At 33.3% G+C, this 17,721-nt stretch overlaps 1 protein-coding gene across 1 annotated transcript in view; it reads right to left on the bottom strand.

Moving 5' to 3' along the window:
* Window positions 1-808: 808 nt before the first annotated feature.
* The window catches only part of LOC139498810 (cysteine sulfinic acid decarboxylase-like), a 36,038-nt gene continuing 19,125 nt past the window's right edge, over window positions 809-17,721 (bottom strand). Inside the window, exons 7-12 of the mRNA XM_071287367.1 lie at window positions 10,993-11,174; window positions 7,051-7,129; window positions 5,900-6,099; window positions 4,495-4,546; window positions 3,728-3,817; window positions 809-2,530 (exon numbers count right to left, since the gene is read on the bottom strand). Coding sequence (XP_071143468.1) covers window positions 2,357-2,530; window positions 3,728-3,817; window positions 4,495-4,546; window positions 5,900-6,099; window positions 7,051-7,129; window positions 10,993-11,174 — 777 coding nt within the window. The 3' untranslated portion in view covers window positions 809-2,356. The remainder of the gene's footprint in view (window positions 2,531-3,727; window positions 3,818-4,494; window positions 4,547-5,899; window positions 6,100-7,050; window positions 7,130-10,992; window positions 11,175-17,721) is intronic.

The raw sequence follows: 17,721 nt of genomic DNA, 5'->3' as shown, positions 1-17,721 counted from the left end.
AAGCTGTGTAGTGTAACAGTATTTTATTATGAAAATATTAACGTAAACATTACAATGGGACAGTCTTATTAGGATTGGAAAACAAATAAAATTTCACTTTTATAAATTCTTCTCCCATAAAATGACGTGTATGAGAATTGTCAAAAAAGTACTGAGTTTTAAGAAGTAGAATACTTTACCCGGAAAGACTTGAACCAAGGCCAACTAAAACTGAGTGAACTTAAAAAAAGAATACTGCCCCACAATACTGTTAAGTAATTTTGATTATCTCCCCTTATACATATATTAAACATGGCAGTGAACATGGTTTGCATTGAATAGATCATTATCTAAACCAATCATTTGTACTGAAAACATTGGTTTTCATTGAATAAATGATTTTTTAAATCAATTATATGAACCAGTACTAATAAAATGGTTTTCATTGAATAGATTATTTAAACCAATCATATGTACTGAAAAAAAGGGTTTTCATTGGATAATTATTTAAACCAATCTTATTTACAGATAAAATGGTCTTTATAGTACAAATGCATAGATATTTTTTTTTAAGCAATGCAAGTCTGTGGATTTGAAAAAAAGGTGAAGAGGCTACCAACAAGGCAAAATTAGGAGGTTGACTTGTAACCATACATATGTAGCTCCTTAAGATGGGCCATACCACTACTAAATCAGTCTCATATGTATTGATATTCCCTAAATGTCAATAGTAGAAACAGATTCAAAAATATAACAAGAACACAAAAGTAAACAAATAAGGCAAATGCAAAATATGTAAGAACAGAATAATATAAAACATAACAATTAATTCATTGAACCTTTTATGTTTTGGAAGATATAAGTTTTAAATAGTACAAAAAAGACAAGACCTTTTGATCTCTTTTCGAAGCATAAACAGTTAAGACATTAAACCCAAAAAATGTTCCTGAAAAAATCACTTATGTGCAATCAAATTTTTCAAGAAAAATTAAAGCATTTTCTACTTTACCTATTTACATTATAAAGCCTGCTTTGGGAATTTACAACATTAGGTTATCAATTAAAATGGCAAGAAAGAAAAATAGACATCAGAGAACATATTTTGACTAGGCACTCCACAGTTTGAAATGGTGTATTGACATATTTTAGTGAATAGACAAAATAATGATATGCATGATCAACTATTGGTTAAAAGGCAAGGCATTTCCTTACTCAAAACAGTTCAATTTTACGCTCTAAATATTAAAATTGAACTGTTTTGAGTAAGGAAATATCGTTACACACTTGTTGCAGTTGTGAAATCTATATATAAATTACAATATAATCTAAAATTATTTCAAAAGTGTCACTTAATAATATAATCATCCACAAAGTAAAAAATAAATCGAAGTTTTGTCAACTTGTTTTATTCATCTGTTTTCTTTACAACCATATACAAGCACTCTTTCTTGATTAGGTTGAATTTTTATTCACAACAAGCTATTTATACCATAAAAATCAAAAATATTTTTTTCTTTTAAAATTCATGACGGAAATGTGTAGAACACATATTTTTAACTTTGGTCTAAATCTTAATTTAAAGTAAAGGTTTTATGCATTCAAGATCTTTCTTTTCTTTAATATCGTTTTGAAATGTGTTCAACACTGAGTGAGTAAGATAATATAAATTTATACTATAGAAAGAATTCCTATTGATTAATTTATTTTCTAGGATATCAATTTTTTTGTAGATTGAGGACAATATGGTTTTGAAAAATTCTCAATGCTAGTCAATAAATATTGTAGAACACTTATATTTGTGGCTAAAAATTAGCAAAAATATACACAAAAAACTAGTACTGAGAATTCATTATAATTTATTGGGTACTAATTTTAATGGTTTTCATGGGTAAAGGTAAACCACAAATGTTCAACGAATGTAAAACTGTTCAATTGGCCGTTTCAGAATCTAAAGGACTATGGATAATTTCATTGTTTGTACCCCAAAATGAAAATAACGTCGCGTCATTGGTTGAATTTCCATTGTTTAGGACGTTTTTAACCAATCACAACGTTTTGGTGTACACTTTTGAAAATATTACCCAGAATGCATTAGATTCTGAAACGCGAATTGGCTATATGCAGGCTTTGCACAACCACAAAATCAAATATCCACAAAAATTAAAAATTTTCCTCAATCCACAAAAATAAAAGAATCCACAAAAATTAAAATTTTTCCTCAATCCACAAAAATAAAAGAATCCACATGAATAATAATACACAGCTGTATTATGTTAAAAACAAATTTCATCAGCAGGGGGTCGACAGCTAAAAAATTTCAGTTTTTTGGATAATAATCATCCTTTCGCAGAGTCCTAATTATTTTCTATAGTTAATACTATAAATCACAGCCTAATCTGTCAATTTCATCAACTATGAATTCAACATCACTCTTCGTTACTGCGTTATTGGCAAAAACCATTCTGAAGAAGTTCACAAGTTCACCATCAGGCTGATAACCAATCAAAAGTGTTCCTTTTTCCACCATTCTCTGTTTGATTACAGGAGCAACCTTGAATAATGTAAACAAAATACTTTTTAAATATTTATCATTAGGTCTGTTCCAGATTTAAATGCAAAGGAGGGGAGAATTGAAGGCACTTACTTAAGACCCTGACAACCCATATTAAAAAAAAAAAATCATTTTACCTAAAATTCTTACAAAATTGTAAGGAAAATGGAAACAACCATATGTAATTAATTTTAGTGCCTCCAATTCCCCCCCTCCCCACAAGATAAATTTTATTTCATAAGAAAGCAATATAATACAGTCCTTCTGAGAGTTTTTCCTGATCAATTATAAATAACTTTGAATTATTCAGACAGACAGTATATTAAGCTATTAACTTTTAGTAATATTTATTTGAAACAATTGAATGATTTTTTTTTCTACACAAAACATGCAAAATTAAGTCCCTTTTGGTGATGTCAACCGAGACCCAGATTTTAATGTACATAGAAACAAGCATTCTGTGAGTATTGCATGGCAATACATAGTCCCCTACTGGTAAAACAATCATTGTATTGGAACAAAATTCTAACTTGATCTATAACTTGTCATGGTGTTAGCTATATAACAAATATCAAGTCAATATCTTCAAGCATGACAAAAAAGTGTTGAATTATTTAAGTGAATTTTTTAAGTCTAAGGACCATAACTCTGCACAAAATCATCAGACCGGAACAAAATTCGAACTTGATCTGTAATTTGTCATGATAAAACTGTATCCCAATTTTCAGATCAATATCTTCAAGCATGACGAAAAAAAAGTGCAGAAAACTGATTATTTGAGTGAATTTTCTAAGTCCAAGGACCATAACTCTGCACAAAATCATCAGACCAAAACAAAATTCAAACTTAAACTTAAACTTGTCATGATAAAACTAAATACCAATTATGAAATCAATATCTTCAAGAATGACAAAAAAAAAGTGCAGAAAACTGGTTATTTTAGTGAATTTTCTAAGTCAAAGGACAATAACTCTGCACAAAATCACCAGACCGGAACACAATTTGAACTTGATCTGTAATTTTTCATGATAAAACAATACACCAAATATCAAATTAATATCTTCAAGCATGAAGAAAAAAAGTGTAGAAAACTGATTTGCCGAACTGACGGATGGACAGACAGACAGACAGACGGAGTGCAAACCTTAAGTCCCCTTCGACTTCATCGGTAGGGGACTAATAAAAAGATACACTCACCTTTCCAATCTGTTCCCACCATTCCTCTGTCTCAGGTTTTCCTCTCAGTCTCTTAGGTATATACCAAAAACACACATTTGTACACTGGGGCTGAAATAGTATGTATACATTTGTGCAAATAGGAACAAGAGATTTAAATAAAAATTCTGTACTAAAGACTAGCTGAAGTCTAAATGACAAAAAAAATCTGAGTGCATATAACTCATTTCTGATTTAAAAAAGACTCACATGTATAATAATGTATGTTGGTTGGGTTTTTTTTGGAAAAGGGGGAGGGGTATTCTTTAATCTTCAGGCAATTTTTCTGTATTTAACAGAACCACATTACTCTGTTCCTTGTTTTTTTGTACATTTATTGCTATTCTTTCCCCCCCTATACTCTCTAATCTGGTCGCTCCATCCAGACCCCCAAATATGTATAGACTCAGTCAAGCAATGTGTAGCATAGAAGGTAATGCACAGAGAAAGTATAAGTGTTAGTTATGCTAAACTAGGTATAAATTAAAAAGATATTTCTATATTCACTGTGAATTTATAATTATTTGTTGGATACCAATTTTCATGCATTTCGTGGTCACATGGGAACCACGAATATAAATGTTCAATGAATTACTGGAATGTATGCAAACTTTTGCAAAACAGTAAAATTAAATATCCAAGAAAATGCAAGTTTTCCTTAATCCACGAAAATTGGTACCCATGAAAATAAATGAATCCACTGTATTTAGGTATGAATTTCCATTTTAATAAAATAATCATTAACTCACTTCTTGTACCATTTTAAACCCATCTCTTGCCTTAGCTAACTGTGTAAGGTACCTGTAAAGAAAAACTTCTAAAATTACACATAAATTACATTACTCATATAAGTTCTTAGCATAACAAGGATATGGTACATGTCAAATATTTCAAGTAGATTTTTTAGTAAAAAAAACATTAGTTAATATTTTTACTAGTATTCCTCTAACTGTAAATGTACCTAGATCGTTGAGTATTCCGAACGAGTTAAAATATTGCATCAATACCAATATAATATTCTATACTTTCTTCTTAAAATTTGGTAAACACACAAGCAGTTTCAAAGTAAAATAATATTTTCACACAGGCAAAAGATACGAAAAACAAGATGGTTGAAATGCACATTCCTCACTGTACATTTATATCTTTAAAAGGTTATTGAAGACCTATAGTTAGCTAATATCTACACAATTTGGTCTCTTGTGGATAGTTGTATCATTGACAATCATACCATGTCTTGTTATGTCAATCATGATGTCCAATTTTCTTGCTTTCCTCTGAATTCACTATTGTGACATCACTAATACAGGTGACTATAATGTTTGATGATGTTACATGGAAAGATAACATCGTTTTGCAGATCATTGAAAAACAAGAATGTGCCCTTTGTACAAGGATGCCCCACTCGCACTATCATTTTCTATGTTCAGTGAAATTGGGATAAAAACTCCAATTTGGCATTAAAATTAGAATGATCATATCATACGGAACATGTGTACTAAGTTTTCAAGTTGATTGGACTTCAACTTCATCAAAAAATAGTTTGACCAAAAACTTTAACCTGAAGCAGGACAGAAGAACGAACGAACAGATGCACAGACCGAAAAAAATAATGCCCCTCTACTATCTAAGGTAGGGCATAAAAAATAAAAATATTTCTATATATTGTCTAAAATACTTAAGAGAAACAGATTCCACAACCAAATATTGTGCAATACGATATATCTCCAATCTCGGCAGTTGAATATAAATATCTAAAATGCTCATTTAGTATTAATGTTTTAAAATTTGAAAAGATTGAAGAATGATCATATCACACTTGATACAGTGATCCGATGGAGTCCTTCTTGAGGGTCAGAATGCGGGTACCTTCATGACACATACCGGTAAAAATTCCTGCCAAATGATGTTAATGGTAATTTTTGATGCATGACGATAAAATGTACACTTTCTTTTAGACGATAAAAAAAATCTACTGATTTTTACGAATCACATTAAATTTTTTTTCAAAAATAACGGTAACGTGAATAATTTTAGATCTCTGACGAATCCCGGTAAAATTTAACCAATTTGAAGCTAAAGGTAGCCGAAAATGACCATATGACGTCTGACGGTAAAGGGAATTCATACCCTCCTACTTGACATATGCCATACCTTGAACAGGAAAATAAATTATCAATGTCTTCCTCCAGTCCAGCATCACCTTTAGCTTTCCACATGGTCCAGACCTTCAGAGCATCCACTTTACGTCCACACTGTATAGATTTGTCTCCCGTGTCATAGGAAACATCATAGAATTTATCTTGTTGAAACAAATACTTCGCCTTAGCTGAGTGGGCATCTAACAGGACTGTCTGGAAGTCAAGATAAAATTTATAAATATTGATTAATACAATTGACTGATTATAGGTGATAATTTGCAAGTTGCAATCCATGCATTTTTATCACATCAGATTTGTTCAATATATAACATTTTTAACCATTTTTTTAAACTAGATAACTTAAGGATAACAGACCATTGTAGTTTCAAATGGGCTCAGTAGTATTAGATTGATTGATTGGTGTTTAACACCACTATCAGCACTATTGTGCAATTTCGTGACGGTCAGTTTTTATTGGTGGAGGGAGACAGAGTGCCTGGAGAGAAAAACAGACCTTCTGTAGAAAAACTGACAATCCTAATCAATTAAGATTGGAGTCTTAAAAACCACATGCGGGATTCAAACTCATAACCTCAGTGTTGATAGGTGAGTGATAAAGTTGTTCGACTACTAAGACCATTTGGCCACTGACGTCCCCAGAGAATTATTTAAAAAATTAAGAAGTTGACAGACAAAGATGGACTCCAAGGACTCCAAGTGATTCCAATATGCCAGTTCTGGGATATGGTATTTAGTTGAATCTGTCATGTGACTTCCATCACCATGTGACCAAAATGTAAAAGCATCATCACTTCCAACACATGTTGAGCGAACGGGTGAAAAAGTTTAATTTTATACTGCACAAAATATTTGGGAAATTAAAATCTAATAAGTTGGTCCCCCTCCCTTCATTAGTACAGGAATTAAGATTAAATACTTACAGAACATAAATTATTTCTATACTACCCTGCAGAATGATGATTCTGAAAGTGCTTGAAACCTTAATATAGCAGGGATACAGGCGCCTTCTATCTGGTAAATGACGTCATAAAGGCGTGCATAATTGACGATCTTTTCTGGTGAAAGACACGACTCCAGAAATAGCCTATAACTCACACTGGCCAATTAGTTAAAAAGATGTTTCAACGAATATCCAATTCTTACCTTATGTTTTGTAAGGAAAACTGAAGCTTGTAAATTTGTTCCCATCAATTTATGGGGATTCCATGTTAAAGAGTCTGCCCTGTAAAATAAACAAACAATGCTTTAATATTTAATGTAATTGTTCATATCACTTTTTTGGTCTTTTGGAAAATGTTGTTTGTTCTGTATTTAGATCCCTCTACCAAGAAATTTGTTTTGCATGCACACGTATAAAAATTGCGGTTTTCATCCAACGCAATCATAGGTTGAACGTTGTTTTCAATTTAGACTTGTTTATAAATATAATCTCTGTTACTACATGTATGTAATTTGTAGTTAATTAAAAATAAAATTCATTCATACTTTGTCAGCAATATAGAGGAATGAAATAGTCTTTAAACAAAATAGTTCAAATATTATTAAGTGATGTAAATAAGAAGATGTGGTATGAGTGCCAATGAGACAACTCTCCATCCACGTCACTATGTATAAAAAGTTAACAATTATAGAACAAAGTACGGCCTTCAACACAGAGCCTTGGCTCACACAGAACAGCAAGCTATAAAGCACACCAAAATGACTAGTGTAAAACAATTCAAACTGGAAAACCAACGGTCTAATCTATATAAAAAACGGAAAAAATGAAAAACACTTATGAACCACACCAACAATCGACAACCACTTGACACCAGGTGCTCCTGACTTAGGACTGGTGCATACAAATACAGCAGGTTTATATATAAAAAATCTTTGGCTAAGTAAACCCCTGATTTCAAAAAGTTTTTTTTTTTCATCTCTTGTCTAGTGTGTTTCTTCTGTAGATATTGGTCTTGACTGTCTCTTCATATTTTACAGTAAACTTTTAATGGGCTTAGAGAATATATATCAAGTGACAAGAAGTGTTTTTTTTTATGATTTAGGCTTCTATTCTATTCAATGAGCTTTACCTATAGGAGTCATACACAGCTTTTTTGGAAGTCACACAAACGGCACATTAAAAATTCTAAAAAAATCCATACCCAATTGTTTTTTTGTTGTTTTTTTTTCAGAGCTAAAACTAGAGGCTCTAAGGAGCCTGTGTCGCTCACCTTTGTCTATGTGCATATTTAACAAAGGACACTCTTCAACATTGTAGACGAGAATAGTATTCATGACAAAAATTTCTGTTATGTTGGTCTTGTATTACTGTTCATTTAGTCTGTTTAGTTTCTCTCTATCTTCTTTAGTTTTCAAGATGATAAATAAATCCTCATTTAAGGGCAATTACTCCTATAAAGAGTGACAGTCTACTAACTATATCGGAAAAAAATTGAGTTGTTAGTAGATCTTGCCTTGCTGATCATTTTTGTGATCTAAAGTGTCTATTTGTCTATTATAATTTTTATCATATAAGCCAAAACACAAAAAAAAAATGGTAAAAATTCTCATTTAAAGGCACTAACTCCAATAAGGAGTCGTCAGACGATTTCTTCCAAATTGTATAAATTATAAATCTTGTCTTGCTGGTCATTTTTGCTCATTTGCGTTTCTATCTATCTATTATAATTTTTTAGATATAAGTTAAAAACACAAACAATTGGTTACCAGATGCTCTGCAGGGCGCAGCTTTATACTACAGCAGAGGTCGAACCCTGAACAGTTGCAGTATAGACTTGCTACATGTCCCTTCCTAATTATGTTTTTTTGTTCTTTTTTTCAATTTTGCCCCTTTAATAATTTTACTGCTATAACTAGGCGATTATAATTATACTGACATCTGCAGGAGGAAGGCCTTTCTCCAAGGGCAATCAGTAGGCTGGCACTTATCAGTAAACATATAAATTAGTAAGAGAGAAATAATAGAAAGGGAATTGTAGCAAGTCTAGGGCAAGTATGGACACAACATTCAAGCTTGATACAGCTCTGAATTTGGATTGTGATTAAATAGTTGACACAACATAGGTTTCTGACACAGAATGAATGTGGTCTAAGAACTTAAACTTAAAAACTTAAAAATTTTAAATTGGACATTTACCTATTATGGTCCAATATCTAAAATCTAAATACATGGTTAGATTCAGCATATCAAAGAACCCCATGAATTCAATTTTTGATGAAATCAAATAAAGTTCAATTTTTGACCCTTTAGACCTCAATGTGGACCAATTTGATAACCTGGCCCAAAAATCTAAATACATTGTTAGATTCAGCATATATCAAAGAACCCCATATATTCAATTTGTGTTGAATTCAAACAAAAGTTTAATTTTGGACCCCGATTTGGACCAACTTGAAAACTGGGCCTATAATCAAAAATCTAAATAGATGTTTAGATTCAGCATATCTAAGAACCACAAGGATTCAATTTTTGTAGAATTCAAACAAAGTTTAATTTTGGACCCCGATTTGGACCAACTTGAAAACTGGGCCTATAATCAAAAATCTTAATACATGTTTAGATTCAGCATATCAAAGAACCCCAAGGATTCAATTTTTGTTATAATCAAACAAAGTTTAATTTTAGACCCCGATTTGGACCAACTTGAAAACTGGGCCCATAATCAAAAATCTAAGTACATGTTTAGATTCACCATATCAAAGAACCCCAAGAATTCAATTTTTGTTAAAATCAAACTAAGTTTAATTTTGGACCCTTTTAGACCTTAATGTAGACCAATTTGAAAACGGGACCAAAATTTAAGAATCTACATACACGGTTAGGTTCGGCATATCAAAGAACCCCAATTATTTGATTTTGATGAAATCAAACAAAGTTTAATTCTGGACCCTTTGTGCCCCTTATTCCTAAACTGTTGGGACCAAAACTCCCAAAATCAATCCCAACCTTCCTTTTATGGTCATAAACCTTGTGTTTAAATTTCATAGATTTCTATTTACTTATACTAGTGTTTAAATTTCATAGATTTCTATTTACTTATACTAAAGTTAAATTTGTGAAAACCAAGAAAAATGCTTATTTGGGCCCTTTTTTGGCCCCTAATTCCTAAACTGTTGGGACCAAAACTCCCAAAATCAATCCCAACCTTCCTTTTGTGGTCATAAACCTTGTGTTTAAATTTCATAGATTTCTATTTACTTAAACTAAAGTTATAGTGCGAAAACCAATGTGTCTTTGGACGACGACGACGCCAACACCATACCAATATACGACCGTAAATTTTTTTTTGCGGTCGTAAAAAAATCGTCAATTAAGGGCAATAACTCTAATAAGGAGTTGACTGACGATTTTGACCATTATTTGTCTTGCTGATCATTCTTGCAATTTAAAGTTTCTCTCTTTCTCTATCATAGTTTTCAAGATGATAGGCAAAAATGAAAACAAATAGTAAAATTTGTCATTTAAGGGCAATAACTCTTTTAGAAGTTGTCTGACAGTTTTGATGAATATGGAAAATAAGTAGAGCTCAACATTCTGAACATTTTTGCCTTGTCTGATTTTCTATATTTATAACAGTTTTCAAAATAATAGACAAAACTTGCATTTTACCATTTTGTTCTATTTTTAGTCATGTCAGCCATTTTAAACTCGATACAAGTTTAGTTAAATTTGTCACAGTAGTTTCAGAGGAGAAGATTTTTGTAAAAGTTAACAACGGCGGACAAGGGACACTAAGTGATGACAAAAGCTCACTAATGGCCCTTTGTGCCAGGTGAGCTAAAAAAAAGTGTTTTAATTTTTTGCTATTTTCTTTCATTTTTTCACGAAAAACAGACACAAAATAATCCTCCCCCCCCCCCAAACCCAGCACCAATTTAAATAAAAATTCAATGAGTGAGAATTTAGGAATTCTTTTATAATGGCCTAAAGCAGTATTTCCATACTTTTTTTGCTAAAGAAAACAACTTTGGTTCCAACAATGCAGAATAATACATCAGTAATTCTCAAAGTAAAAAACTCATCAATTTACTTGTATCAATTCAATAATGTCAAACTCCCATAACTCTTATTAACACAGTATTTACCTTTCAATTCCCTTCATGAACCCCTTATACTTCCGTGACAACAGGCAACCTGCTCCCCATGCTCCATCTACATGCATCCAAATTTTGTATTTCTCACAGATGTCGGCTATAGCTTCCAGGGGGTCATATGCTCCAAGTACAGTAGAACCTGAAGTTGCATTGACAATGTATGGTACAATCCCCTGTAAATCAAATAGGAAAATGATGTTACATTGACCATGTATGGTACAATCCCCTGTAAATCAAATAGGAAAATGATGTTGCATTGACCATGTATGGTACAATCCCCTGTAAATCAAATAGGAAAATGATGTTGAATTGGCCATGTATGGTACTATGCCCTGTAAATCAAATATGAAAATGATGTTGCATTGACCATGTATGGTACAATCCCCTGTAAATCAAATAGGAAAATGATGTTGCATTGACCATGTATGGTACAATCCCCTGTAAATCAAATAGGAAAATGATGTTGCATTGACCATGTATGGTACAATCCCCTGTAAATCAAATAGGAAAATGATGTTTCATTGACCATGTATGGTACAATCCCCTGTAAATCAAATAGGAAAATGATGTTGCATTGACCATGTATGGTACAATCCCCTGTAAATCAAATAGGAAAATGATGTTGCATTGACCATGTATGGTACAATCCCCTGTAAATCAAATAGGAAAATGATGTTGCATTGACCATGTATGGTACAATCCCCTGTAAATCAAATAGGAAAATGATGTTGCATTGACCATGTATGGTACAATCCCCTGTAAATCAAATAGGAAAATGATGTTGCATTGACCATGTATGGTACAATCCACTGTAAATCAAATAGGAAAATGATGTTGCATTGACCATGTATGGTACAATCCCCTGTAAATCAAATAGGAAAATGATATTGCATTGACCATGTATGGTACAATCCCCTGTAAATCAAATAGGAAAATGATGTTGCATTGACCATGTATGGTACAATCCCCTGTAAATCAAATAGGAAAATGATGTTGCATTGACCATGTATGGTACTATACCCTGTAAATCAAATAGGAAAATGATGTTGCATTGACCATGTATGGTACAATCCCCTGTAAATCAAATAGGAAAATGATGTTGCATTGACCATGTATGGTACTATGCCCTGTAAATCAAATAGGAAAATGATGTTGCATTGACCATGTATGGTACAATCCCCTGTAAATCAAATAGGAAAATGATGTTGCATTGACCATGTATGGTACAATCCCCTGTAAATCAAATAGGAAAATGATGTTGCATTGACCATGTATGGTACAATCCCCTGTAAAGCAAACAGGAAAATGATGTTGCATTGACCATGTATGGTACTATGCCCTGTAAATCAAATAGGAAAATGATGTTGCATTGACCATGTATGGTACAATCCCCTGTAAAGCAAACAGAAAAATGATGTTGCATTGACCATGTATGGTACTATGCCCTGTAAATCAAATAGGAAATTGATGTTGCATTGACCATGTATGGTACAATCCCCTGCAAAGCAAACAGGAAAATGATGTTGCATTGACCATGTATGGTACTATGCCCTGTAAATCAAATAGGAAAATGATGTTGCGTTGACCATGTTTGGTACAATCCCCTGTAAATCAAATAGGAAAATGATGTTGCGTTGACCATGTATAGTACAATCCCCTGTAAATCAAATAGGAAAATGATGTTGCGTTGACCATGTATGGTACAATCCCCTGTTAATCAAATAGGAAAATGATGTTGCGTTGACAATGTATGGTACAATCCCCTGTAAATCAAATAGGAAAATGATGTTGCGTTGACAATGTATGGTACAATCCCCTGTAAATCAAATAGGAAAATGATGTTGCATTGACCATGTATGTTACTATACCATGTAAATCAAATAGGAAAATGATGTTGCATTGACCATGTATGGTACAATCCCCTGTAAATCAAATAGGAAAATGATGTTGCATTGACCATGTATGGTACAATCCCCTGTAAATCAAATAGGAAAATGATGTTGCATTGACCATGTATGGTACAATCCCCTGTAAAGCAAACAGGAAAATGATGTTGCATTGACCATGTATGGTACTATGCCCTGTAATTCAAATAGGAAAATGATGTTGCATTGACCATGTATGGTACAATCCCATGTAAAGCAAACAGGCAAATGATGTTGCATTGACCATGTATGGTACTATGCCCTGTAAATCAAATAGGAAAATGATGTTGCATTGACCATGTATGGTACAATCCCCTGTAAATCAAATAGAAAAATGATGTTGCATTGACCATGTATGGTACTATACCCTGTAAATCAAATAGGAAAATGATGTTGCATTGGCCATGTATGGTACAATCCCCTGTAAATCAAATAGGAAAATGATGTTGCATTGACCATGTATGGTACTATGCCCTGTAAATCATATAGGAAAATGATGTTGCATTGACCATGTATGGTACAATCCCCTGTAAATCAAACAGGAAAATGATGTTGCATTGACCATGTATGGTACAATCCCCTGTAAATCAAATAGGAAAATGATGTTGCATTGACCATGTATGGTACAATCCCCTGTAAATCAAATAGGAAAATGATGTTGCATTGACCATGTATGGTACAATCCCCTGTAAATCAAATAGGAAAATGATGTTGCATTGACCATGTATGGTACAATCCCCTGTAAATCAAATAGGAAAATGATGTTGCATTGACCATGTATGGTACTATGCCCTGTAAATCAAATAGATAAATGATGTTGCATTGACCATGTATGGTACTATGCCCTGTAAATCAAATAGGAAAATGATGTTGCATTGACCATGTATGGTACAATCCCCTGTAAATCAAATAGGAAAATGATGTTGCATTGACCATGTATGGTACTATACCCTGTAAATCAAATAGGAAAATGATGTTGCATTGGCCATGTATGGTACAATCCCCTGTAAATCAAATAGGAAAATGATGTTGCATTGACCATGTATGGTACAATCCCCTGTAAAGCAAACAGGAAAATGATGTTGCATTGACAATGTATGGTACAATACCCTGTAAATCAAATAGGAAAATGATGTTGCATTGACCATGTATGATACAATCCCCTGTAAAGCAAACAGGAAAATTATGTTGCATTGACCATGTATGGTACTATGCCCTGTAAATCAAATAGGAAAATGATGTTGCATTGACCATGTATGATACAATCCCCTGTAAAGCAAACAGGAAAATGATGTTGCATTGACCATGTATGGTACAATCTCCTGTAAATCAAATAGGAAAATGATGTTGCATTGACCATGTATGGTACAATCCCCTGTAAAGAAAACAGGAAAATGATGTTGCATTGACCATGTATGGTACTATGCCCTCTAAATCAAATAGGAAAATGATGTTGCATTGACCATGTATGGTACAATCCCCTGTAAAGCAAATAGGAAAATGATGTTGCATTGACCATGTATGGTAACATGCCCTGTAAATCAAATAGGAAAATGATGTTGCGTTGACCATGTATGGTACAATCCCCTGTAAATCAAATAGGAAAATGATGTTGCGTTGACCATGTATAGTACAATCCCCTGTAAATCAAATAGGAAAATGATGTTGCGTTGACCATGTATGGTACAATCCCCTGTAAATCAAATAGGAAAATGATGTTGCGTTGACAATGTATGGTACAATTGCCTGTAAATCAAATAGGAAAATGATGTTGCATTGACCATGTATGGTACAATCCCCTGTAAATCAAATAGGAAAATGATGTTGCATTGACCATGTATGGTACAATCCCCTGTAAATCAAATAGGAAAATGATGTTGCATTGACCATGTATGGTACAATCCCCTGTAAATCAAATAGGAAAATGATGTTGCATTGACCATGTATGGTACAATCCCCTGTAAATCAAATAGGAAAATGATGTTGCATTGACCATGTATGGTACAATCCACTGTAAATCAAATAGGAAAATGATGTTGCATTGACCATGTATGGTACAATCCCCTGTAAATCAAATAGGAAAATGATATTGCATTGACCATGTATGGTACAATCCCCTGTAAATCAAATAGGAAAATGATGTTGCATTGACCATGTATGGTACAATCCCCTGTAAATCAAATAGGAAAATGATGTTGCATTGACCATGTATGGTACTATACCCTGTAAATCAAATAGGAAAATGATGTTGCATTGACCATGTATGGTACAATCCCCTGTAAATCAAATAGGAAAATGATGTTGCATTGACCATGTATGGTACTATGCCCTGTAAATCAAATAGGAAAATGATGTTGCATTGACCATGTATGGTACAATCCCCTGTAAATCAAATAGGAAAATGATGTTGCATTGACCATGTATGGTACAATCCCCTGTAAAGCAAACAGGAAAATGATGTTGCATTGACCATGTATGGTACTATGCCCTGTAAATCAAATAGGAAAATGATGTTGCATTGACCATGTATGGTACAATCCCCTGTAAAGCAAACAGAAAAATGATGTTGCATTGACCATGTATGGTACTATGCCCTGTAAATCAAATAGGAAATTGATGTTGCATTGACCATGTATGGTACAATCCCCTGCAAAGCAAACAGGAAAATGATGTTGCATTGACCATGTATGGTACTATGCCCTGTAAATCAAATAGGAAAATGATGTTGCGTTGACCATGTATGGTACAATCCCCTGTAAATCAAATAGGAAAATGATGTTGCGTTGACCATGTATAGTACAATCCCCTGTAAATCAAATAGGAAAATGATGTTGCGTTGACCATGTATGGTACAATCCCCTGTTAATCAAATAGGAAAATGATGTTGCGTTGACAATGTATGGTACAATCCCCTGTAAATCAAATAGGAAAATGATGTTGCGTTGACAATGTATGGTACAATCCCCTGTAAATCAAATAGGAAAATGATGTTGCATTGACCATGTATGTTACTATACCATGTAAATCAAATAGGAAAATGATGTTGCATTGACCATGTATGGTACAATCCCCTGTAAATCAAATAGGAAAATGATGTTGCATTGACCATGTATGGTACAATCCCCTGTAAATCAAATAGGAAAATGATGTTGCATTGACCATGTATGGTACAATCCCCTGTAAAGCAAACAGGAAAATGATGTTGCATTGACCATGTATGGTACTATGCCCTGTAATTCAAATAGGAAAATGATGTTGCATTGACCATGTATGGTACAATCCCATGTAAAGCAAACAGGCAAATGATGTTGCATTGACCATGTATGGTACTATGCCCTGTAAATCAAATAGGAAAATGATGTTGCATTGACCATGTATGGTACAATCCCCTGTAAATCAAATAGAAAAATGATGTTGCATTGACCATGTATGGTACTATACCCTGTAAATCAAATAGGAAAATGATGTTGCATTGGCCATGTATGGTACAATCCCCTGTAAATCAAATAGGAAAATGATGTTGCATTGACCATGTATGGTACTATGCCCTGTAAATCATATAGGAAAATGATGTTGCATTGACCATGTATGGTACAATCCCCTGTAAATCAAACAGGAAAATGATGTTGCATTGACCATGTATGGTACAATCCCCTGTAAATCAAATAGGAAAATGATGTTGCATTGACCATGTATGGTACAATCCCCTGTAAATCAAATAGGAAAATGATGTTGCATTGACCATGTATGGTACAATCCCCTGTAAATCAAATAGGAAAATGATGTTGCATTGACCATGTATGGTACAATCCCCTGTAAATCAAATAGGAAAATGATGTTGCATTGACCATGTATGGTACTATGCCCTGTAAATCAAATAGATAAATGATGTTGCATTGACCATGTATGGTACTATGCCCTGTAAATCAAATAGGAAAATGATGTTGCATTGACCATGTATGGTACAATCCCCTGTAAATCAAATAGGAAAATGATGTTGCATTGACCATGTATGGTACTATACCCTGTAAATCAAATAGGAAAATGATGTTGCATTGGCCATGTATGGTACAATCCCCTGTAAATCAAATAGGAAAATGATGTTGCATTGACCATGTATGGTACAATCCCCTGTAAAGCAAACAGGAAAATGATGTTGCATTGACAATGTATGGTACAATACCCTGTAAATCAAATAGGAAAATGATGTTGCATTGACCATGTATGATACAATCCCCTGTAAAGCAAACAGGAAAATTATGTTGCATTGACCATGTATGGTACTATGCCCTGTAAATCAAATAGGAAAATGATGTTGCATTGACCATGTATGATACAATCCCCTGTAAAGCAAACAGGAAAATGATGTTGCATTGACCATGTATGGTACAATCTCCTGTAAATCAAATAGGAAAATGATGTTGCATTGACCATGTATGGTACAATCCCCTGTAAAGAAAACAGGAAAATGATGTTGCATTGACCATGTATGGTACTATGCCCTCTAAATCAAATAGGAAAATGATGTTGCATTGACCATGTATGGTACAATCCCCTGTAAAGCAAATAGGAAAATGATGTTGCATTGACCATGTATGGTACCATGCCCTGTAAATCAAATAGGAAAATGATGTTGCGTTGACCATGTATGGTACAATCCCCTGTAAATCAAATAGGAAAATGATGTTGCGTTGACCATGTATAGTACAATCCCCTGTAAATCAAATAGGAAAATGATGTTGCGTTGACCATGTATGGTACAATCCCCTGTAAATCAAATAGGAAAATGATGTTG

This window comes from Mytilus edulis, chromosome 12 (assembly GCF_963676685.1).
Source record: "Mytilus edulis chromosome 12, xbMytEdul2.2, whole genome shotgun sequence".
NCBI classification, from domain to species: domain Eukaryota; kingdom Metazoa; phylum Mollusca; class Bivalvia; order Mytilida; family Mytilidae; genus Mytilus; species Mytilus edulis.
Note: the sequence above shows the minus strand (reverse complement) of the source record. Positions and strands in the feature narration are given on the sequence as shown.